The sequence below is a fragment of the Malaclemys terrapin genome, chromosome 2 (assembly GCF_027887155.1).
Source record: "Malaclemys terrapin pileata isolate rMalTer1 chromosome 2, rMalTer1.hap1, whole genome shotgun sequence".
In the NCBI taxonomy this organism is placed as follows: domain Eukaryota; kingdom Metazoa; phylum Chordata; order Testudines; family Emydidae; genus Malaclemys; species Malaclemys terrapin.
In genome coordinates, this window is record NC_071506.1 from 193159210 (window position 1) to 193185559 (window position 26350).

Here is a 26350-nt window from a genome sequence, read left to right on the forward strand (position 1 = left end):
TTGCTCATTAAGTGGCAGATACATAAAATCTAGACTAAGTAGAGAAATCCCCCTAACTACACCCTTTAAATTATTTATTCCAGAAAACACATCATATTTCCTGCACTCATTAAATGTGACACAGCTATTCTGTTTTCAACAGAGTAGACTATGGGAATTTCTCATATATAAAGCTATGTCACACTTTTTAGGAAGTTACTCCTTTTTTTTGAGACACTCAAGCACCGGCACACTAGATATAATCATTATTGCCACTTTTCAGATGCAGACCTTAAAGCATTTTACAAAGGTAGGTAAATATAATTTTGCTCATTGTTAAAAAGGAACAATAGGTTTGTAGTTAAGGCACTAAACTGGGGTTTAGCCAATCTGTGTTCAATTCCTGACCTGACTACGTGTTTCCTGTGTGATCTGGGGCAAATCACTTAAGCCAAGCTTTTCAAAGTGGCCAGTGATTTCAGGTGCCTCAATTTTGGGATGTTTAAAGGCAGATACCTTAAAGGGGCCTAATTTTCACAAAGTTCTGAGCACGTATCCTCTGAAAAATCAGACCCCTTTATGGTGTCTCATGCTGGCCACCCCAAATTTAAGCCTCCTAAAATCATTAGTTGCTTTTGAAAATCTTGGCCTTAATTTCTCTGTGCCTCAATTTTCCATCTATAAAATGAGGTAACACTACTTTTTTTCTCCATCACCATTTGCCTGTCCTGTCGTTTAGACTGTAAGCTGTTCAGTCAGGGACCGTCTCTTTATGTTTATACAGCGTGAATCACAATGGAGCTCGTGTCTTGGCTGGGATGTGTCAATGTTATCAGAATATTAATAATACAGATGGTTAAATTGAGGCCCAGAAACATTATCCAAAATCAGCACAAAAGCAAAATTGGGAATATAATCCATATCTCCAGACTCCCATTCATGTGTGCTGTGCTATAGCTCTCACATTAACCAGACACATAGCTGCAAGTATATCTCTCCCTGTAGTATTCTTATTTCTAAGCTAGAAGCTACTGGGGAAAAAAAATTCACACTAGTACAGTGGACTCAAAGCTAAAGCTGACAGCATGCATATAGGGGACCAGAAAGATTGCTGCATCACTAGGGGTGCAACCTTTGCAAGAGAAATTAAACCAAGGTCCTTTCTGCCTTTCTCTAGTGGCTGTTCAGATGAAAGCTGAAGATCCCATAAATATTGTCTAAAAGGTAACTCTCAACACCTGGCTAAAGTCAGTGTAATGAGGCGGCCTGGCTCCCAGCCGCCCCAGAAAGGGACGAGCCTCTCTGGATTCCAAAGTGGGCGGAGCCACTGGAGCTTGTGCCCGCCTCCCAAAGGTCAAAGCGCAGGACCGGAAGTATAAAAGCAGCATCCCAGGGCTCAGAAGCTGCCTGGCTGCCGGAGAAGCCAGATGCTGGGGGCCTAGCTCCCGCTGGGGAGACTTCAGCCTGTGACCGACCTGAAGACTGGCCATACCAGTCAAGGCCTGAGGACGACCAGACCCCGGAGAAGCTGTTAAGTCGACGGAGAGAAGTGACCCAGAGGAGCTGCCAAGCCTACCGCTCGCCGAGTACCCTGTGGAGCCCATGGTGCTTGATTCCGTGGAGGACACTGACCAGATGCAGGTACTGCTAGAGGGGGAAGTAGGAAGTAGCCCGGGGGCAGCCGACCCTAGTCTGGCTGCGGCACACCCAGAGCTGATGTCAGTGTGTTGCAGCCAGGATCCCCACTGACACAGCAGCAGGCTGCCTGCCACTGTTAGGGCCCCGGGCTGGGACGCAGTGGAGTGGGTGGGCCTGCGTCCCCCCCCGCCACCCCACTTACGAGTGGCAGTCTCCCCCTTGCCCCAGACGCCAGAACCTGGAGTCTGGGCTTGTTCCTGAACTATTTTGCTCAGCCCCTGCCTGAGGGCCTGAGCTCCAGACTGTGTGTTGCCCTGACCCAGGGCCTGGGCCTGATACTGGAACTATTTGCTCAGCCCATGCCTGAGGGCCTGAGCCCTTGACTGTTTCTTGCCTCACCCGGCTAGTTCCCTGACTCAGCAGACCTCAGTAGTGAGGCGGCCTGGCTCCCAGCTGCCCCAGAGAGGGGCGACCCTAACAAACCCCTTTACACGTGGTACCAGAAGTGGGGATTAGATCCCCTGATCCCTGTGAGGAGGGATCTGAGGAGACGTGCCTGGGCAACCATGGACATGGAGAAGCTTATTAAATTCTTAGCGGAGAGCCAACAACAGCAGCAGGTGGCCCAGCAGCAGCAGGCCACCGCTCAGCTCCAGCAGCAGCAGCAACTGGTCCAGCAGTTTGGGACACAACAGCAGCAGCTGATTCTGGAACTGGGACGCCAGAACCGGGACCACCAGCAACAATGCCTGCACCAGGAACACATGATGAAATACCAGTCTGTGTGTGTGAGCTAATGATGATCACAACATGTCTATCAAATTTTCTTAGCGAAGCAGCAAGTACCAAGGCCAAATTCACAGTGGTTGCAATCTCTCTCAAGTTCACAGAGTTGCAGCTGTCTATAGCTGTGGTGAATTACATGCCCAGTATTTAATTCATCACTGCGCACAGTGCTCTGGGATATAAGAAGTATGGAAGGTGCTATACTGTATGAAATCTAAGTGTACTAGTTAAATATATGGAACAACCTAGTATATATCCAGGGAACATTAGGGTACATGAATGTTAGGCAGTGAATGAATCATTTCCTCACACTCTGCATGACTTTACTATGGTGGATAGCACCTACAAAATTTGAGCCAATTTCTGCTCTTGGTTAGTTATGAGTTTGGCCAGGCATAACAGAGCAGACTTAAGACCCCAGTCTGCAGACATTTATAATGACTGTACAGTCCTCTTCCCCTCACTCAACCCCCACCCCTGAATTTTCAGGTGAGGTGAGCAAATATCCCAAATTAGACTTGTAATTCAATTAAGAAAAAGGAACATCTGGTTGCTATTTACACAAAGCAGTTACACAATGACAGTGCACCTTATAAAAACTAACCCATCTAAAATGAATTCAGGACCTAAAACATTTTCATGGGGGAAAAAAACCCACACCTGATTTTTATGTACTGTGGGCCTGATTTTCTGGACACAGAGTTGGTATAAAATGCTGCCATTCTGGTTTGATAGCATTCCAGCTCTCCTTACACAAAGTGAAAGGCAATGGAGAATCAGGCCCAATAACTTTTAGTCAGTGGAAAGTGACACTAGTTTTTCATTGCTAAGACATGGACAAGTGGATGAAGATTTCAGGTCACTGGTGCCTGGGGAACAGAGAATGTATTACTGGTCTGTGACAGCTAAATGTCTTCATATTGGCTGCAGAGAAGGCAGGAGGAACGGAGTATGCTGACAGACACCACAATTGATTAGAATTTCTTAGTCATGCAGGCTAACAGTGCAAAAGATGAGATGCTTTTTGTTGTTGTTGTTGTTGAAGCCCCAATTAGACTCTCGTTGTTTTTCCTTCATCACTCTAAAACTCTGTCTGAAATGGAACGTCACTGAGCAAACTCGGACATCCCAGCATGACTGGAGGAAGGAGAGCTGACAAACTGTCAGAGCAGCAGCCAGTCTCAGAGGGCCTGTGTCTCATTTACACTAAAGCCATTTCATACTGCTCTGGTAATGCAAAGGGGCCTAAAAGCGAAAGTAAATCATATTTAACTGTATTGACTTGGGTGGGAGCAGAGTTAGGTTTGTACTGAATGCTTCAGAAAATTCCACTCAGTCTCCATGAATACAGCCACTTCATCACTCTTTGCACAGGGACAGCATGTGCCTCCACTCCAAGTGTTGCCAGCTACACCAGTTAATACCAAATGAAGGATTCAGGCCATGTCCCTGTCCACTCCTCTGGGGTATCAAGTACTGGTAGCATGGCTATACTCATAGTCCTTGTGATTCCTAATGCTACACATCTCCTGTGCAGGAGCGTGCAGTCACTGTTCTTTGGATCTCTTCCCCCTCACCTTCGGCATAGGATTCAACACAGATTAGTCCAAAACTATTTTCCAGTTTATATTTAATTTGGATCCATTTATTTGGTTTGGGTTTTTTTTACCATTTTTCTGAAATGGAACTAATTGGGAACACCGGTAAATCAGGCCCTTTGTGTTTAGTGCCCTTAGTTTACTACAGAGGTGCTGTATGCTGCTGTTTCAGGTGTACTTTAAAAGCAGCTGGCAACGGTGAAATGCATTAAGTTCTCACTGGTGCCTATTGAATCCATTCAAGCAGGTGCAGCTGACTTCAGAGTATTTCTTCCAGGTGATGGGCAAATCTGCCTCTAATTTACATTACCACTGACATTTTTCAATCACACACATCCGTTTTTGATTGCATGCTGCAACTGTAGCACCTCACACAATGTTCTCTCTCTATTTTCATAACTACAAGACTTCAATCAGTCTAACAGCAGTTTTCAAAAACAATCAATTATATTTTTTCAATGCTGGGTGATGCCTATGTTCAATAATGATTTTTTAAAATACAATAAAAAATGCCTTAAAATACAATATGTACGGAAAGTATTAATTTAACCTTCATCTTCATAGAAAATTAGGCCTTTGGCATTAATAAATTTAGGATTGTCATGGAACAAGAACAATCAGTTAAATCACAATTTTAAACATGTTGACCTATGGGTCAGATATTTTTTATAAGGCTTATGGAGTGCTTCTGAGCCAGACTTCCCCATGATGCTTTCGAAGTCATGTCAAGAACAATGCTAGCCTGCTAGAAATGATTGGGTCAAGAATTGTTAACTAGGGAATAAGTATTTTGGTATTGTACTAAACAAACAGGCACTTAAGTTAGCAAAAATATGATGTACAAAACAAATAAACAGATTCAAATACACTGGAAATGTATGGGTAAAATATATTTCTGTCTCTGAAAAAGAGAAAATAAGTGAAGATGAAACTGTATGCAGTCCTATAATTGTACCAAACTGTCAGTTAACCTTAGAACAAAATGAGACTATAGAGCAAGCTGTTTGACTCAGGCTGAAAAGGGGGTTACATATAAATTTTCTGGGTATGTATTTTTCTATTGAGCACTAAAAGTAGTTAAAATACATTTGATCAAGTTGACTGATTTAAGGTCTATTACATTTAAAAAATAAAACCCTGATTGGTAACAAAACAAGAAGCTAGGGTGGTGTTGTTGTTGTTGTTGTTTTGTTTTATTAATGTACTGTTGATTGAGATATGATCAGGCTTATTTCCAGGTTCTAAGAACATGTTATAAACAAAGGTGTAAAAAAGAATAGAGCAGTCTAGAGAATGGGAGATACTCCGCTACCTACCTCTCCTTGCCAGATAGGGTTCACAGTATTACATGTGATCTTGGATCTCTTCTCCTGCCCATGGTGAGGAAGTGCTGGGAAGATGCTGTGCTTTCCAGGCTGAATGGAAATCTTCAGGTATGGGTCTGGGTTGAAGAACATTCCTTTCTTCAGACCCAAAGCCTGGAAATCTGCAAAAAGGTGAATATTCTGGTTAGCAATCACATTCCAATTAGTGCACTGGAAAGCCAGCAGAACGACATGGGGAACTAATGACAAATTAAAAAGTAAAGGAGGAACATGAAAAATTCTACTACATTAACTCTACATTACTTGTATTGTAACATAAAACCAAACCATAACAAATAATTTCAATAACACCTAGGATTTATAAAGTACTGAAGTACAAGCACTAATCCTCCCATCTATGGAGCAAGTAAAAATTAGTTTGTAATTAAGGCACAAGAATGGGAGTCAAAATAAAAGAATTCCCTTCTTTGCCAAAGACTTTGTGTGATTAAGGGAAAGTCACTTAAATTCTTTGGGTGAAATCCTGACCCCACTGAAACAAAACTCTTAATTGACTTCAATAAGGCCAAAACGTCACCTTTTGTGAATTCATTTTCCTTCTGTAAAAGGTTCCCAATAAATTCTCTCTCAAAAAGTGTTCTGTGCATATTTATTTACATTTTTAAAAGAACTATCCTTAGTCAAGATCACATTCCTTTTGGTTGTGCTTTCTGCAGAGAGAGAGAGTTGAGTAATTGATGATTGGCAAGTTTTTGCTGAAAACACCTCAGTTTCATCCTTTAGAATTTGCGAAAACTGAATTTTAGATTTGCACATGGAAATACTCACACTTAAAGCGCTTGTGTATTCATCTAACTTTGGAACAGAACTAATACCATGTGAATTATCTAACCAATCACAACCAAGTTTAATTTCAAACACTCATGATCCATTCAAGCAGGTGCAGCTGACTTCAGAGTATTTCTTCCAGGTGATGGGCAAATCTGCCTCTAATTTACATTACCACTGACATTTTTCAATCACACACATCCGTTTTTGATTGAGGAAAAAAAAATCTGAATTTGACTAATGAACAAATTCAGGAAAATCATGATCTGCTCAAAGATACTCCACAGGCAAAAGGAGAAGCTAAATTTGTCAAGATTCACTTAATTCTATTTGATACATTCAGTTAAGCTGCAGTAGGTGAAATGCACAATATTCCTTATGAAATATTCCTTGTAAATATTTTTGATGCTCTCTTGCATGGATAAGCTGGAACTCATTTGAATCCTGTATGTTAGAATATAATGCTTTATTGTTTTTTTTTTTTACAATAAAAGCATCATTGTTCAACATTAATTTTATTGCAATATTTTATTATGCAATGCATTGTTTTTTATTTTTGTATAGTATATAATACAGTTCAATTTTTCAAACACAAAATTTGTTTCCTAAATCTAACATTCATCTAAATATGGCTTCAGGCACCCACATTTGGTCAACTGGGCTTGGAAGTTTTGGCTGTATGATACCATATGGTTTTTAAAATATTGCTGCTTAATGGGAGCTTTTTTCCCCAGTTTAAATAAGTACTTCTTTGTACTGGTGGAGCTTCTTCTAAGCAAACCTAGGAAAGTACCTGCCTGCCATTTCAAAGCTTAGAGCAGGATTTTTAGCTACACAACTCCCAGGGGCTTTACTGTGAGTCATGCAGATGGAACCCCCAAGTGCCTCTTTTCAAATTTACCCATAAGGTCCTGAAGAAGGCCATATAGCCCATTATTGCTTGTCTTTTTGAAGCCCAGGAAATACCTGTAAATTGTTTTGTATCTCATTATTTCAGGACTCCTTAGCAGCTAGTGCCTGTACCCGTTGAATCTCTTTTTCCAGATGCATTTCTAGCTTCCTTTGGATGTGAAACCACTTGCTTGTAATGACTTCAGTGTGTGATTCTTTATTTCAACTGCTATTTGTTTAGAGTTTCATCCCCTTTCATTTAAAACTCTATTTCATATTGAAACAAAGGCAATAAATAGCAGTTTTGCTTCTTTCTTTCTGTCACTGTCTTAAAGAGATGTAATATGTTAGGGAAGATAAATTCAACCAATTTTGGAGATTCTTTCTAAATAATTGTAAGTGTCATTTCTCTTTGAGGATTGTTTAAAAGTCATAATCTGACATGTTCATTATCACACAGTTTTAATACTTTAACAGAAACCTGATGAGACAGCTGAGCCAATAGGTTAGATGAGACCAATTAAAACCCATTAACAATGGTACAACTGGGTCAATAGGAGGATATGCTGGATGGATTGGAACTCCTAATGGAATGCTTTGCAAATGAACACAAAGTGTATGTCAGAGTACAGCTGTGTCAAAGAGTAGGGGCTAAGGATCAGAAACTCTACAGAGCTAGGCAAAAATATTTTGCTTCACTAAACAGTTTATGATATAGCCCAATAAAAGATAGTCCCAGGTGAAAGAGTAAATAATTTTGTTGTGGTTGTTTTTAAGGACATAATTGCCATTGTGGGTCAGACCAATGGTCCATCTAGCCCAGTATCCTATGTCAGATAGTGGCCATGGAGCTTCAGGGGGTTACAGAACAGGGCAATTTTGGAGAGATCTACCCATCTTCCCCTCCCACTTGACAGTCAGAGGTTTAGGGCTGCCCTGAGCATGGAGTTGCATCCCTGACCATCTTGACTAATAGCCATTGATGGACCTATCCTCCATTAACTTATCTAGTTCTTTTTTTAACCCAGTTATACTTTTGGCCTTCACAACATCCTATAGGAATGAGTTCCACAGGTTAATTGTGTGAAGAAGTACTTTATCTTGTTTGTATTAAACCTGCTGCCTGGTTTTACCACATCCATTTGATTATCTTCATTCCACCAAGTTTTCGTGATGCCTATTATATTAATATTCCCATTTAATACCAGGCACGCTGTCTAGTTCATCCATCTTAGTATTTAGACTTCTAGCATTTGTATATAGCGCTTGTACATTTTGTCAATATTTATTGCTTGCCTTCATGTGTTATATTTAAATGTGACTATTTTGTTGGACTGTTCCTCACCAGCACCTGTCTGTACTTTACCAACTTCTTTCCTTTTCCCTTTAATAGGATATAGAGTTCCCCCTTTAATAAATGTATCCCTACGGGATGTCTCTGCCTGAACTGTGTGCTCCTCTGCACCTGGGATACTCAGCTCATCAGGCAGAGATTTCAAAAGGTGTTGCACATGTGAGCATTATAAACATGCTGTATTTTAATAATCCCATTCTCACATCTGTCAAATACTCTTAATCAAATACAAAACAGGTTAAGAGAAAGAAGACTCCACTAGAAAGTACTTCTGTGAGAGTGTGTGCTGTCATGCTCTTAGAAGCACCATTACACAAATAAAATGTTTTGGTTCAGACTGTAAACCTTATCTTGTTCAAAGGTTTTAAAAATGGGAAGCTTGTATAGACTGCCCCTCCTGAGTGCGAGGTTCTTATGTACAAAACACCTTTCAAATGAAGTCTGGCTCCCAATTCTGCTGAAGTCCATTATGATCAACTGGTTTTGCAGTGAATACTGCACTGTCAGCAGTACATTACAGGAAAGCCCAAACCAGGATTGAAAAAGGGATGCTGAGGACTGGGCCAGAGCAGAATAACAGAATGAGGCTAGTAATGTAAGCCACAGGATGAGAAAGTATGAGAAAAGCCTCTGAGAACTGATTTTGTTTTCTCTGATGTCTCCTCCAAAGACTCTCAAACAGAAATATTTATTGCTGTATATGTTTCTACATTTTTCCCTTAGAGAAAAGATTGCCCATGTTGTTATCCAATGATATGGGTTATTGACAGATAGGAATGAAAATATCTAGCACTTGATATTATAGTTACCTGCTCATTGTTCTTTATGAGCAGGTAACTATAATGACCCTCCAGTCTAATTCTATTACCTGGAATAAACTATGAAGACCATAGTACTTAGTATTTAAAAAAACAAATCATCTTTCATTAATAATCTTCCAGATACTTGTCCAAGTACAAGTGGAACAATTCAGCCAGGCACTATATGGGATAGTTCGTTTCTCAATGTCATGTATTGGGGAAAGTTGCATGATATGGCACTTAAACATGGAAAAAAAAACCTTTTTTTAAAAGCCCTTTGTTCAGCAGTGGTAATTCTGAAGTTTTAGTGCACATAAGTTAGTTCTGTCGCACACATATTGAGGCCAGCTTTGAGTGGAAGATTAAAATGGCTGCAGCTTTTATCGGCTTGTCATCAGCCTATGGCACTGTCTGGCACAAGGGCCTAGAGCTGAAGCTATCCAACCTGCTTCAATCCGGCCAGACATTTCAACTCACTAGGTCAATGCCTTCAAAGAAGAAAGTTCCATGTCCATCTAGTAAATCAGGTTTGTAAAAAGTGGAGGTTGCACAATGGCCTTCCACAAGGATCAGTACTTGCACCATCCCTTTTTAACTTTTACATAAGCTCATTTATACTGATGATCTATCACTAACGACACAGGCCGCAACATCCAGCAAAACTGATCAGAAGAAGATGGAAAACTATTTTCGGTACTGGCAACTCAAACCCAATCCATCAAAAATGGTGTTGTCAGCTTTCCATCTCAGCAATTCTGAAGCTAAGAGGATGCTGAACATAAACTTCTATGGCAAGGCAATCGCCCACAATCCTAACCCCAGCAACCTAGAAGTCACTCTTCATTGCAACCTTATATATCAACATCTGAAACAGATGACCCATAAAACAAAGAGTCACAATAATATCTTCCAAAAGCAAGCAGGTTCTAGCTGGGGTTGCGCTGCTCGAATACTATGAATGGCAACTGTGGCTTTAGTTTATTCCACAGCCAAGTACTGCACAGCTTTCTAGGGAAGAAACTTCTACACAGACCTCATCGCTATCCTGCTAAATGCAGCTATCAGACTTGTAACTGGCACCCTGAAATCCACTTTGCTGCCTTGGCTTTCAGTCCTCAAAAACATCCCTCCTCCAACCATACAGTTAGAAGTGACTATGATGTGCGAGTACAAGAAAGCTCTCACTAACCAAAAGCTCCTGCTCCATGACAATCTTGTTCACCTGTCTCACACTTGCCTTATGTCCCGCCAACCATTCTGGGTAGCTGGAGAAGCAAGTCTGTCATCCAACTTCAACCGAGAAGACACCTGGCAGATGCAGTGGGCAGACCCTGGCGTTTACCAAGCATATCATAGATGATCTCATCATTGAACCACCTGGTTTCCTACTCTGCCTAAGATAGTGGACAACCAACTGTATTAGGGCATTACATGGAAGATGTGTGCACTTGATGCGCAAATGGAGTAGCAAGGATTCAACACAGTGCAAATACAGAGACCTCCAAACCATTGAGCTCATTGCGAATCAGTGCCCAATCTTTACATTCCCAGGATGTATAGCAAAGTTGCACTCTGCATCGCCTGAAGCCCTGTAACGGATTTCAGACCTTTCTATCAACTTGTAAATGTTGCTATTTCCACATGAAAAAAGTTGGTGTTCTGTGGTACTCCATGCTTCCCTGAGTCAGCATTAAACAGGGAAAGCTTATAAACCTTTAACAGAAGGGAAGAGGCGCTTGTGTCAATGTTGGGAAGTTGCAATAGTCAGAGGGAGTGTCATCGGGTCTGTTTACATGGCACTAGTAGCCCCAACATTCCATGCAAAGGTCACAGAGGGGTTGTAGGCCTGGGATTGGGTTCAGTGAACAACTGCACTTTGTCTTTGTGTGTGTGATGCTATTTCTCTCTTTGCTGTGGAAGTATCGACTATTAGGTTAACTATATTTTAACTCTCACCAAATACAGGGCCTGGTTCTTCCTCTGGTATGCCAGTTTTATAGTGGTGTAACTGCACTAAAATTCATGGCTTCAAACCACCACAAAAGCAGTGGAATGGAATGGAGAATCAGTCCTACAATTTGAAGAGTTCTTTTTCCTTACTATTATATGAACCCTGCATTAGGTTAATGGAAGCATGGAGGAATGATACAGTGAATACAACTAAGTCTGTGAGAGAAGCAGTGGCTGACACAAGATAGAATGAAGGCACCTTAATAATCTGAGGACCAGACCCTACCTTTGATCTGACAGCACATCAATCTGAGCACTTTTTTGCTTCTTATATAAGACTTATGTAACATGTATGATGGGCAGAAAACATTGTTTCCCTGATCATCTCTATTTATAGTCCTGAGCAGTCTTCATGGCTGTGTCAGGGCCTGATCCTGCAATCCTCACTCATGTAAGTGCTTAATGATGGGAGCCATATCACAATCCTTATGCATGTAGTCCCCATGACTTCCATATGATATTCATGTAAATAAGGGTTGCACAATCAGCTGCTTAAGGGACAGATATTCCAACATTATTATCACATCTCCCCACAAAGTTCTTACAGTCATCAAAAAATACAATAGGGAAGATCTGCAGAAAATTATCTGGGCACTGGTAGATACCTGACAGATTCCTATTTTATTTGCAATGAGACATGCAATATTTGTGAGAAGTGTAATTTTCCTATAAAAGGCTCAGGAAACAATCCAAAAACTCAGGCAAGTTCCTACTAGTGTGTTAGCACTTGGTGGTCCTTTCTATCATATCTATAGAAGCATAGTATCTGAATCCATTATGCTTTCCCAAATGGAAATATTTCCCTCTAACCAGAATGGTTCTGAAAATATTCTCACTGAATATTTATTAAGTGATGGTTTAGGAATAATTGGGTCCAATCCTTTGGTTAAATCAATGAATTACAGAAGGCTTAGATTTATACCACAGTACAGTGCAGTTTTATAATGCATTTGGCAGTTACAGGCCTAACTTCAGTATCAGGCAAATTGGTTGAAACTATAATAAAGAACAGAATTATGAGACACATAGATGAACACGATTTGTTGAGAAAGAGTAAACACTGGTTTTCCAAAGGGAAATCGTGCCCCATCAATCTATCAGAATTCTTTCAGGGAGTCAACAAACATGTGGACAAAGGTGATTCAGTGCATACAGTGTACTTGGACTTTGAGAAAGCTTTTGATAAGGTCCTTAACCAAAGGCTATTAAGCAAAGTAAGCAGTTATGGGATAAGAGGGAAGGTCCTCTCATGGATCAGTAACTGGTTGAAAGATAGGAAACAAAGGGTAGGAATAAATGGCCAGTTTTCATAAAGAAGAGAGGTAAATAGTGATGTCCCCCAGGGATCTGTACTGGGACTGGTGCTGTTCAACATATTCATCAATGATCTAGAAAAAGAGGTAAACAGTGAGGTGGCAAAATATACAGGTGATAAAAACTACTCAAGATTGTTAAGTTCAAAGCTGACACGGAAGAGTCACTAAACTTGGTGACTGGGCAACAAAATGGCAGACAAAATTCAATGTTGATGAATGTAAAGTACTGCACACTGGAAAATATAATCCCAACCATACATACAAAATAATGGGTTCTAAATTAGCTGTTACCACTCAAGAAAGAGATGTTGAAGTAATTGTAGATAGTTCTCTGAAAATATCTGCTCAATCTGAAGCAGCAGTAAAACAAGCAAACAAAATGCTAGGAACCATTAGGAAAGGGATAATGTCACTATATAAATCCATGGTACGCCCAACTTTGAATACTATGTGCAGTTCTGGTTACCCCATCTCAAAAGAGATATTTAGAACTGGAAAAGGTACAGAAAAGGGCAACAAAAATGATTAAGGGTATGGAACAGCTTCCATACTAGTAAAAATTAAAAAAAAAAATTGTGACTTTTCAGCTTGGAAAAGAGACCACTAAGAGGGGATATGACAGAGGGCAATAAAATAGGGAATGGTGTGGACAAAGTAAATAAGGAAGTGTTATTTACTGCTTCACATAACACAAGACCCAGGGGTCATCCAATAAAATTAATAGGCAGCAGGTTTAAAACAAACAAAAGGATGTACTTCACACAACACACAGTTAACCTGTGGAATTCGTTGCCGGGGATGTTGTGAAGGCCAAAACTATAACAGGGTTCAAAAAAGAATGAGATAAATTCGTGGAGGATGGGCCCATCAATGGCTATTAGCCAAGATGGTCAGGGATGCAACCCCATGCTCTGGTTGTCCCTAGCCTCTGACTGCCAGAAGCTAGGAGTAGACAGCAGATGATGAGTCACTCAATGCTTGTCTGTTCTGTTCAATCCCTCTGAAACACCTGGCATTGGCCATTGTTGGAAGACAGGATACTGAGCTAGATGGACCATTGGTCTGACCCGTATGGCCATTCTTATGTTATTATGCATTTTTTGGGAGTCTGGAGAAATGAAGTTAACAATAACTCATCTATGCTTTTTTAAAAAAATTATTCAACCCATTAGAAGTTACATTAATATACCATATGCCAGTTTATGGTTATTCATAAATCATACTTTTCTATAAAAGACATTATGCACATCAATCAATTTGAAAATATCAGGCCAAGACTTGGGAAAATGACAGGGGGAAGCAGGAGGGAATCCAGGTAGAGAGGGAGAACAAACAGAGTCTTTCAATTCTATATACTTTCAATTCATTTACAATTGGAAATTATAAACTAGTTAACACCACCTCAAAGATTCTGCACAAGCATGGCAAGGTCAATGGAACAGTATGTACTATAATTCAACCTATAATTCATTAAAGCTCTCCTTAGGGACTACATTTCTCCACCCCTTGGAGTCATTCTCTCTCAGGAAATTACACAGCTATTTGTGGAAAAGAAAATTCCAGCTCTGAGGAAGATTGCTGAACAAAGCAATGGGAATTGGCATGGCCCAGAACTGCCCCAGTATCCAGCTCTCAACTGCCATGACTCTTTAAAGGGATCACCCTAGTAGTTATACAAACAATTCTGGAGAATGAATGATCCCAAAGCATGGATGAAGCTGCTAATAGTTCATCAGAGGTTAAACACATGCAGGAAAAGCAGGTAAGTAAAAGGAGAAGAAGGAATCAGTAAGATACTGTGGGGAGAGGAGAGGGTAGCAAAGGTGAAAAGCTTAGGTAGTCAGGCAGTGGGGAATGGTAATAGAGGAGAGAGGGAAATCATGCTCTTCTCACCTCTGGATACTTTTTTTTTAAATTAATGGAAAAAATTCATAATCAATTGAATTCTTAATTGACAGTGATAACTTTTGCCCATTGGGTACATAATATGATATCCTGTGTAGGCAATAACAGAATCAACTTGCTTTCACCATGGTCATTTGTCAATCCATGAGACCATAGTTTGGAATTCTAACCCTTAACACCACCATTTTTAATTTGAAAAACATATTTGAGCCCTGATTCTGCTTTTTAACGATTCAAAAGCCTCTGTGAGGGTCTTGCCTCTCAGCTGAGCAAAGACAGAACGTTTGTAAAAGTTTAGCAGATTTGCTGTGGTTGACTACATAGAGACTTAGCGTGTAGCAAGCCAGAGTGTAAATCTACAGCACGCAAGCTTGCTACGCACTTAGGGTATGTCTACATATCAGTTATCCATGCTGGGAAGTGCCCTTCTAAACAGACATGCAGTAGAGCTACTGGCACTAGTACACTAAAATATGACAGTGTGGCAGCGGCAGCATGGGTGGCAACTTGGGATAGCTGCCCGAGTATAATCCCACCCAACCCCCTCGGTACATACTCAGGCGACTAGCCTGAACCACTGCTCGTGCTGCTGTGGCCACACTGCTATTTTTAACACTCTAGCTTGAGCAGAATTAGTGTGCATTTTCCTAATCCCATGCTACTGTGGCACACTCTAACTCGCCGTGTGGACCCTGCCACCATACACTAAAAGTTCTGCAGTGCACTTTGATCTATTGGGATTGTAATGCCAATAGACCTGGGGCTCTGGAGTTTAGTGCATGAGCCTCTACTGCATGAGCTAAAAGCCATTTGGTTGTTAGCTAAGGCTGTAGAGCAGATTCATTAACCTCTTTCTCTAAGTGGTCTCGGTGCCACTAGATGGGACAGAACACAACACCCAGGAGGTGTGTGGGTTACAGTATTTCAAACAGCAGTAGACCAAACCACACTAGGAAATGTTTAGTGTGCAGTCTCAGGGTCCACCTGGCTAGTTAGTGTGCAATAAGCCTGTGTGCTATACATTCACACCTCAACTTGCCATACATTAGCTTGCTGTATAGACAAGCTCTGAGTGCAGGTATGAGGTTCTTGAACTCAGCATAGTAAGGAAAGGGTTCAGTGGTGCAGCTGTATTGTTGATGTCAAGAGAGCAAATATTAAGGCATTAGGAAATCTTATGAGGAATGTAAAGTGACAGAAAGTATTAAAATCCAAGAGTGCAGAATAAGGCAAAGGAATCCTAAAAGATCCTATATATAAGGGCCAACGGGGTATGCAAGAACTACTGGGTCAGGCTCTATGGCCTGTGTTATGCAGGAGGCCAGACTAAATTGTTATAATGATCCCATCTGGCCTCAAAATCTATGAATCTATGAACTCCAGTTCCTCTTAAAAAACAAAAATCCATGAAATAAGAATTGGCCAGAGTGGCTGCACAAGGAGGCATTTAAAGACCTGAGATTTTAAAAAGTAGAAAAGTGGAGAGGTAAGCAAACAAGAATCCAGTGATAGCAGGCTTGCAGGGAAAACATTAAGGACAGAAAAAAAAAGGGGGGGGGGAGGGGTAAATGAATTCATGATAGCCAAGGGCACCAAGGAGAATTAGAAGAGCTTTTTATTTATATAGGGGAAGAGGCAGAAGTAGTACTAATGAAAATGCAGGTCTATTAATAAATGAAATGAGAATAAATTAATTATTCAGAAATGGCTGCAAGACAGAACTTTTTAATTGTCTTCAGTGAGAAAAAAATACAAGAGAAAGTGGAACAATTAGTCTGAATATTCTAACAGTGAGGTTGATTAACCACTGGAACAAACTATCATCTCTGGAGGTCTTCAAATCAAGACTGGGTGGCTTTCTGGAAAACATGTTTTAGTCAAATACAAGTTATTGGGCTCAGCACAGGGTACCTGAGTGAAATTCTCTGGACTCTGTTATACAGAAGTCTAGATGATTTAACAGTCCCTTCTGGCCTTACAGTCTATGAATCTTGGGCTGTGCCTTGGAAGCACAACCCTGTTTTGGAGCTGATGGAAAGTCACTTCCATCCCAGCAGAAGTGCTGGAAAGGTAATAGACTCCTGAGCAGTAAACAGCTTGGGTTTATAAAGAATACATCCTAACAGCTTAGTTTGTTTGGGGATGGGAGGGGTGTGTGTGTGTTACAAAATTAGTGAATAAATGAAATATAGTAAATATAGGCTGAGATTTTTCATAGGTGCCTAAGAGATTTGGATACCTAATTCCCACTAAAATTGGTCACCCGAATCTCATACAAAGACTGTTCTGAAAATCTCAAACTGTAGTATACGTGGATTTTGGCTAAGCATTTGATTACATAAGAACATAGTAATGGCCATACTGGGTCAGACCAATGGTCCATCTAGTTTACTATACTGTTTTATGACAGTGGCCAGTGTCAGATGCTTCAGAGAGAATGAACAGAACAGAGAAAATAACAAGTGATCCATCCCCTGTCGTCCACTCCCAGCTTCTGGCAGTCAGAGGTTGAGGGACACCCAGAGCATGGGGTTGCATCCCTGAGTATCTTGGGTAATAGCCATTGATGCACCTATCCTCCACAAACTTATCTAATTCTTTTTTAAACTCAGTTACACTTTTGGCCTTCACAACATCTGCTGACAATGAGTTCCACAGGTTGAGTGTGCACTGTGTAAAGAAGTACTTCCTTTTCTTTGTTTAAACCTGCTGCCTATTAATTTAATTGGGTGACCACTGGTTCTTGTGTTATATGAAGGGGTAAATAACAGTTCTTTGTTCACTTTCTCCACACCATTCATGGTTCTATAGACCTCTATCATACCCCCCATTAAATGTCTCTTTTTTAAAATGAATAGTTCCAGTCTTATTAATCTCTCCTCTTATGGAAGCTGTTCCATAACCCTCATCATTTTTGTTGCCCTTTTCTGAAACTTTTCCAATTCTAATATATTTTGTTTGAGCTGGGGAGACCAGAGCGGCACACAGTATTCAAGATGTGGGTGTACTATGGATTTATATAGTGGAATTTTGATAGTTTATACCTTATTATCTATCCCTTTCATAATGGTTCCTAACATTGTTAGCTTTTTTGACTGCTGCTGTACACTGAATGGATGTGTTCAGAGAACTATCCACAATGACTCCAAGATCTCTTTCTTGAGTGGTAACAGCTAGTTTAGACCCCACCATTTTGTAGGTATAGTTGGGATTATATTTTCCAGTGTGTGCATTATTTTGCTCTGATCAACACTGAATTTCAATTGCTATTTTGTTGCCCAGTCACCCAGTTTTGTGAGATCCCTTTGTAACTCTTTGCAGTCAGCTTTGGACTTAACTATCTTGTGTAATTTTGTATCATCTGCCAATTTTGCCGCTTCTGGCTAAAATTTTCATGAGCGCCCTAAGTGTTTTAGGAGTCTAAACAATTTTTATTGATTTTCAATGAATTGTGCTGATTTATACCATCTGAGTATCTGGTCCTTAATCTCTGTAAAATGGGGTAATAATACTTCTCTATCTCACAAGGCGGTTATGAGGATAAATTCATTAATGTTTGTGAGATGCTAAATATTATGGTCATTGGTGCCATAGAAAACCCTGTAAACAGTGTATAAGTATCAAAGTGTGCAAAGATTAAAGCTTGAGAAAAATTATTGAACGTGATGCACAGACTTATAACTAGGAGTGATAGGCTGATATTAAGAAAGGAAAAATAGAGGTGGAATCTCACACAAACCTCGTGACAGTAAAATCTATCCATCAACCAGCAGAATAGGCCAAAGTGCCTTCAGCAAATATGTTATGCTGTCACTGGACCATGAACTGCCTTCTAATGAAGTGGCTGTTTCATTATGAGAACCTGAGTGCATGTCGTCTTTCTGCAGCCAACATGACAAAGAACTCAGACACTTACAGCTGTCTATAATCTGAAGTGTGACATTCCTCTCAGAGAGGTGGAAAAGTCATGTTTATTTTATTTTGAAAACTAATTAGAGATGTTGCTATGGAGTTTTAAAATAGATTATATTAAGTCTAATTAAATAGGCCCCTAATATTTCTTTTAAAATTTTAAAACATTCAATAATTATACTAATATAATCACATAAAAGATTAAAAAGCCACAAAAGCCATAACTGTTGGTGTTATTGTTGAACAGTTAAGGCTTGAGGTAACCTCTCACAGGACCAAATTTTGATCCCCTAAATAAGTGAATACTGAGAAAAATTCCCACTGAAATAACTCAAACTCCCATTTCTAATGTCCTGAATCATGAGAGTTTGTATCTGTTATAAGTGTTTATCCTATCTGGGAACATTTGGTCAGGCTAACTTCCGCTGAACTCAATGATTATTATTCAGTTTTTATTCAGTACTTTCTCAGGCAAACTCTCACTGACTTAAATGAAAGTTAGCCTGAGTAAATATTCATAGATTGGATAAACATTTAAAATCTACCCAGATAGGATACAAAATAAGGGACATATAAACCACAAACTACATGGGATTAGGAAGAATCTTTCCCTGTGGGAAGGTAGTCCATAAATGTCCACTATAAGGTTTCTCTGAAGCATCTAGTACTATCTACTGCAGCAGACAGGATACGTTGGGCTAGATGGGCTGATCCAGTATGGCAGTTTCTGGGATTTGGCTCCAGGATGTTAGTTTTATGGTATTTTTTTTTATTTATCTACTTACATTACTTAATTCCTCTAAAATGTAGAGTCCTGTTTTGTTTTCTTTATAGTTTTACTTAGACTGCAAGCTTTTTGGGGCAGGGGCTGTCTTTTTGTTCTGGATTTGTACAGCGCCTAGCACAATGGGGTACTGGTCCATGACTGGGATTCTTAGACACTACCACAACACTTCACTAATAATAATTTTTAAACTGGAATGATAGTCAAGGTGAAGACGTACTAATATCTAAGGGCAAATTTAGAAAAGTAGAAGCCTCTGTGAGCTCAAAGGACAAGCATGCACAAGCTCCTGTTTACGCACATCTGTGGGCCCGATTCAGAGAAGCGCTGAAACATGTGCTTAAAGTTAAGGATGTGCTGAAGTCCCATTGACTTCAACAGACTTTAAGGATAAGCATAAAGTTAATCACGTGGGTACGTGCTATCATGAAAAGGGATGCTTTCCTGAACTGGGGCCTGTATAGACAGTTGCCACAATTATGCATGTAAGTTTAAGTAACTGCAAGTACAAATGGATAGCTGGACACCTTACTGCCCTTTTGCACATGCAATTCATAATAATACTTCACTCTTATTTAGCATTTTTTATCTCTCAATCAGCTTTACAAAGGAGATCAGTATTATTACCCCCACTTTACAGACGTAAAATTGCTTTCAATTACAGGTACACCTGTATGCATGTTTTCCAGGTGAACCTGTGCCTCTCTTCTTTAAACCTTTGGCCCTCAAGGTTTCAAAGCTAAGTCTAAACGGTCTATTGGGGTTGTTTCATGGTTTAAAAATCTCCAGTCCTACCCTCTGGTCTCATAGCTTTATGAATTCAAGCAAAGACATACCTGAGAGTGAAAAACTGATCAGTCTCCGACTTCCTTGACCCTGGACCGGATCTTCGCTGGTGATGCTTTTAAAAATCTGCTGGAAGAAGGAAAATGGTGAGATAGCTGTCTCCAATGATTCTTGAACAGAAAATGGACTTAATAACTGTTATTCCTGCTGTCGTCATCAACTGAGAATCAATTACATGCCTTCGTTAGGAAACTATCGGTCAAAAACTTTTTACCAGTAAAGTATGAAACCAGCCACAAGGGAGCTCCTTTTCACGGAAATGAAAAACTATGGAAAAAATTACTGTAATCTTATATGTGTTTTGTGTTAATAGAAAGAGCACTTCCTCAGTGGAATATCTGTAAACAGTAATTGCTTATTAAACAAAAAATGAATGCAGCTCATAAGGATGGTTATGTTGCTCCTCACTTTAATAGCAAATTCTGAGCTCAACAAAATGAAATGTAAATCTCTGTAGTTTGGTTATTCTAGTGACTCTCCAGCTGACTGCCAGGAACCTGTATTTACATTTACGGGTTACATAAAACATGATTATTAATCCCATGAAAAAAGTAGCAATTATGAAATATTGCGATGACAAATGTACAGGGGAAGTCTGAAGAAGCAAGAGCTACAGTATATGATCATTTGAGCTTGTTTAATAGACAGAATCTTTAAAAAGTGTGGGCCCTGTTGGGCTTGACTTTTGGTCAGGATCAGCATGTTTCTTGCACACCGCTGATTTGAATGTGGGAATAACTCTCTCCTTCTCAACCCCATCTATACATTTTAGACAATAGTGGGTTTTTCTTCACGAACCTGAACTGTTCCTGTTTTAATTTTAAAAGATTGTATTTGCTTGAAGTGTGTCAGTGGCAAGTGAGAAGGGAATTGCTCTGTTGCTGACTTTATGCTCAGGGCACAACAGAGTAGTTTGCCAGCTGGTGCTAAAAATTGGGACATTGTCACAGCAAAGAAAATAAATCCTTTACCATCTCTTTCTGGATCAAGCTATGGAAAGCACAGGAGGAAGATATTCTCATGGGGAATCAATCTGCTGACTGGAGGTCTTTAAATATGAGCTGAAAAAACTGGGAGACGTGGGCCCACTGACAAACAAGTAGAGCAGATAGTGGAGTTGAGCTGCTAGCAGGATGGCCCACTGGAAGTGGAGCTGCTAGCAGGTTGGGCCACCGGGCCACTTCTCCTTTGATCTTCAGAATGGTATCTACTCCCCCTTAAATGGCTTCAGCCCTCAGAATGGTATTCAACGCAGTGGCAGGAGCATGTTCCACACACCATCTAGCTCCTTCACCTTCCTCCAGAGACATACCGGGAATCGGAGAGAAGTGACTCATAGATTTTAAGGCTAGAAGGGACCATTATAATAATCTAGTCTAATCTCTTGAACAACACAGGCCTTAGAATCGAGGGAGGTGGTGGAGTCTCCTTTCTTGGAGGTTTTTAAGGCCCAGCTTGACAAAGCCCTGGCTGGGATGATTTAGTTGGGAATTGGTCCTGCTTTGAGCAGGGGGTTGGACTAGATGACCTCTTGAGGTCCCTTCCAACTCTGATATTCTATGATTCTATGATTCTAACCGTACTCAGTAATTTCTGCATGTAGCCCATAACTTCTATTTGAACTCTAGCATATCTTTTAGAAAGACATCCAGACTTGATTTAGACATCTCAAGTGGTGAAGAATCCATCACATCCCTAGGTAAGGTGTTCCATTGCTTAGTTACACTCACTGTTAAAAGTTTGCATCTTATTTCTAGTTTGAATTTGTCTAGCTGCAGCTTCCAAACCCAGGCTTTTATTATGCCATTTTCTACTAGATTAAAGAACTGACTATCAGAAATATCTTCCCCATGAAAATACTTGCTGACCATATTTTTAACCTTCTCTTGGATAAATGGAAACTTTTAACTCTCTCACTATCACGCATGTTTTCCAAACCACATCTTTCTTGTAGCCTTTTCTGAATGCTTTCCAATTTTTCAACATCCTTCCTGATATATCAATACTAGAACTGGACACATTATTCCAGTAAATGGTCTCACTAATGCTGTGATACCCCACCCTACTTCTATTTGATGATCCTACCACATTGCATTGGGAGCTCATGTTTGGGCTGGTTATCTAGTGTGACCGCTAAGTCCTTTCCAGTGTCACTACATTCTAGTTTCAGAGTAACAGCCGTGTTAGTCTGTATCCGCAAAAAGAAGAACAGGAGTACTTGTGGCACCTTAGAGACTAACAAATTTATTAGAGCATAAGCGGGCATCCGAAGAAGTGGGCTGTAGTCCACGAAAGCTTATGCTCTAATAAATTTGTTAGTCTCTAAGGTGCCACAAGTACTCCTGTTCTTCTTTTTACTACATTCTAGGTTACCATTTCCCTTTTATTTTCTTTGATGTATGGCCTTCCATTTATCTGTGTTACAACTCATGCTGTTTGAAGGAGTGCACTTTACCAAGTGATCTAAGTTGGTCTATGTAACTGACTTGTTCCAATCATTATTTAGCATTTCACCAATTTTTGTGTCTGCTGCAAATTTAAATTGATTTTATATTTTCTTCCACATCACCGATAAAGATATTGAATAATACAGGGCTGAGAATACATCCCTGAGGGACCCTACTAGAAACACCTCCACTGGATGACAATTACCCATTTACAATTACTTTTACATATCTATCAGTTAAACCAGTTTTTAAATCCATTAAAGATAGGCTACATTGATTTTGGATAGTCCTTTTTTTTTCTTATCAAATATCATGTGGGACTAAGACTTCTGTCATGCATTTGACTAAGTATATTAGGACAACAGAGTTACCTTTGTCAACCAAAGACATATTCTCATCAAAAATGATGCCAAGCTTGTTTGACAAGATCTAATTTTCATAAAACCATTTTTATTTGTATTAATTATGACATCTTCCTTCAATTCTTTACTCATTGTATCCCATAACAGCCTTCCCAGGATCAGTGTCAGACAAACCAGCCAATAGCTATTCAACTTATTTAATAGTCCCTCAAATATAGGCACAACATTAGGCTTCCCCCCACAATCATCTGGAACATCCCCAGTGTTCCAAGATTTGTTAAAAATTAACATTAATGATTCCAAGAGCTTCTCAGACAATTCTTTGAATACTCTTGTGTGCAAGTTATGTGGTCCCACAGATTCTAAAAAGTTTAATTTTTTTAGTTGCTGCTTAACATCCTCTCTAGCTATTGGTGGAATGAAGGTATTTCATTATCTCTGTAAAATATGAATACATCATCCTGCTTCTTTCTACATACAGAACAGAAATATTTAATTAATGCTTCTGCCTTCTCTGCATCATGATAGACCTGGGTCGGCAACCTTCGGCACGTGGACGGTCAACATAAACAAAATGTCTCGCGGCCCGCCAGTGGATTACACTGATGGGCCAAGTGCCGAAGGTTGCTGGCCCCTGTGATAGACAATTTTGTCATCCTTATCTAGTATTGGACCCATACCATTGTTAGGATTTTGTTTGTTCCTGATATATTTAAATATTTTCTTCTTATTGTCCATAATCTTTCTGGACACAGATTTTTCACTGATACCTTTAGCTTCCCTTATCAACTGTCTGCATTTCCTAATTGCTGACTTATACTCATCATCAACTTCTCCATTCACTATGTGTCATTTCCCAATACAAAATTTCAATAGAAAAAAAAAGCATTTGCACTGAGGTGTATTTTGCTAGACTGGGGCATGTTAGACATGCAATAAACATAATATTTCCTTTTGATCATCTCATATTTTCCAGGGTCATGAAAGAAAGAAATTAATTGTGATGTCCAAGGATTTTTTTAAAAGGTCAGAAAATACAGTATATTCACACACTGATACATTTAGATCCCAATCTGCAAACACATACTTATGAGAGTAATATTACTCGCATGAATTGTCCCAATGAGTTCAGTAGAACTACTCACATGTGTGATTGTTTGCAGGAACAGGCCCTCACTTATCAGAACTAAATGAGCAACAATATGAAGATTATATCTAAGAAACAGTAGTACTATATAAATGAATTATATACTCCATAGTTTATCCCAATATAAACTTCTGAGATTTGGTATAACAGTCATTTTGATATAGTTTACCTTCTCATATGTCAAGACATTTTAAATGAACCTGAACATTTTTTCTAAATGGGTGAAATCCACCTCTCTGTGTAGGGACAATAAAAGGACTATTTTGTGGCCTTTAGGTATTGCATATTCTTCATGCTGGCCTCTGCACATGGGATAAATACCACCCGATATGAATTGTTTAGTATCACATAGATATACATTGAAAAAAGTACTAGGAAGGTGGGAGGAATACTTTTTTTTTTTTAAGTAGATCTTTCAAGAAGTGAGAATGGAGAGAAAAAACCTAATCCAAAGCATGCTGCAAAAGTTCTCAGATCTGGTTTCTGAACGCAACTGAGCTGTAGAGAATAAAATCCAGATGTGGCCTGGAAACCATTTCACAAAGATCCACTCTTGTGAGAAGCCAATCCCTTTTCTCCCCATCCTGTTAAATCCCTAATACGGATTCACCAGACCCAAACAGCTACAGCAGGCAATGCTTATGGGCTACTCTTTTGGGTCTGTATGTCATTTCCTCCATACATAAGTATGCACATGGACAAATTGTGCAACTGGTTTTTAAATCAAGATGTCTCAAAGTGACAAATAAAACCTGATGAGTCCAAAAATGTGTCCCATAGCCACCTGCCAGCTCACTCTATCTTAGAGAAATATTTTAGATATAGGAAATAGTTTTCAAAAGCATCTAAGTCACTTAGGAGCCTAAGTTACTAAGGGCCACATTTTTAAATCTAAATGTCTAAATACCCTAAAAATCTGGCTCCAAGGAGCCTAAGTCCCACTGAGTTTCTATGGGACCTACGCTTCTTAATGACTTAGGGCCAGAGTTTTTAAAGGTATGTAGACACCTAAAGATGCAGCGAGGCATCCAGAGGGATTTTCAAAAGTGCCTTGGTGCCTAATTCTCATTCTAATCAGTGGGAATTAGGCATCTTGGTGCTTTTGAAAACCCCATTAGATGTCTGAATACCTTTGAAAATGTGGCCCTGGAGCACTTTTTAAAATGGGACTTAAATACTTTGGAAAAATTTATCCAACATGTCTAGAAACTACAGTGATGGGCACATTGAAGTTTGATTAAATAGATAGCATAGATATGGCCTGCAGAGAGTAATAATTTTAAAAGGTCAGGGGCCAAATCCTTAGTTTTTGTTCTCCATTATTCTAGCTGAGAGAGAAAGAGAGCAGATGGGAGTTAGGAGATGCAATGAAGCTAAAAATACATTAAATACTTTCCTAATATTATTCTTCCATGTAACCAAATTCTGTAAACTCCTGGTCTATCACATTAGGGCCCAATATTTCAGCTCTTACTGAGAAAAAAATTCAAAGTACATCAATGGGAGTATTGTCTGAGAAAGGGCTACTGAACTGAGCTCCTAATTACAGACTTCAAAAGCTTTCTAAAATACCTCTTTACAGATCCTTGTGGGATAGGCCCTCATGGTTAGAAATATGGTATTAGCAGTGTAAACTGAAGAAAAGTTTTCCATTTTCATCCCACACACTGATAACAGCATCTCCCTATAGTATTTCCCACACGACTTTTAGTATGGGCTGGTCTACACTAACACTGTAAGTCGATCTAAGTTACGCTAGTTCAGTCATGTAAATTACTTAACTGAAGTCGACGTAACCTAGGATGACTTACATCAGTGTTTACACTGTGTTATGTCAACCGGAGACGCTCTCCCATCGACATAGTTTCTGCTCCTCAGGGAGGTGGAGTACAGACATCTACAGGAGAGCGCTCTCCCATTGACTTAGCATGTCTTCACCAGACCCACTAAATCGACACGACTGCATCGATCGCTACAGTGCCGATTTAGCCGGTAGTGTAGACATGGCCTATATTTTGTATATTGTGTGGCCATCATGGTAATTCTAAAAAGACCCATTGGCATGCAGTAGGATTAATATTTATTTGAAACATGATTATATCTATATATATACATATACATCCAGAACTACAAAATAACACGGCATACCATTTTTCCTACACACACACACCACAGGCCATAATGACTCTAAAGGAAACTGTATGGCATAGCTTATCCGTGTATAATATACATCTCTCTCTAGAGAAACATATTTGGCCCCTAATTACATGCAGCTAAAGAAATAGTTTTAACTCAAGTGGAAGAGGGATGTAGTTTTGGTGTTCAACTTGGTGATTCCAAGTTTGATTCCTTCTGACAATTGTAGTGTCTGGATGGAGGTAGTCTGTTGTGTATATATAGTAAGACTACTACATATAGTGGT

The 26350-nt window shown here is 39.7% G+C and overlaps 1 protein-coding gene across 1 annotated transcript in view; it reads right to left on the reverse strand.

The window, feature by feature from the left end:
- HECW1 (HECT, C2 and WW domain containing E3 ubiquitin protein ligase 1) overlaps positions 1 to 26350 on the reverse strand; it is a 297476-nt gene that overhangs the window by 132145 nt on the left and 138981 nt on the right. Inside the window, exons 6-7 of the mRNA XM_054021224.1 lie at positions 19963 to 20038; positions 5318 to 5487 (exon numbers count right to left, since the gene is read on the reverse strand). Of these exons, the coding sequence (XP_053877199.1) occupies positions 5318 to 5487; positions 19963 to 20038 (246 nt within the window). The remainder of the gene's footprint in view (positions 1 to 5317; positions 5488 to 19962; positions 20039 to 26350) is intronic.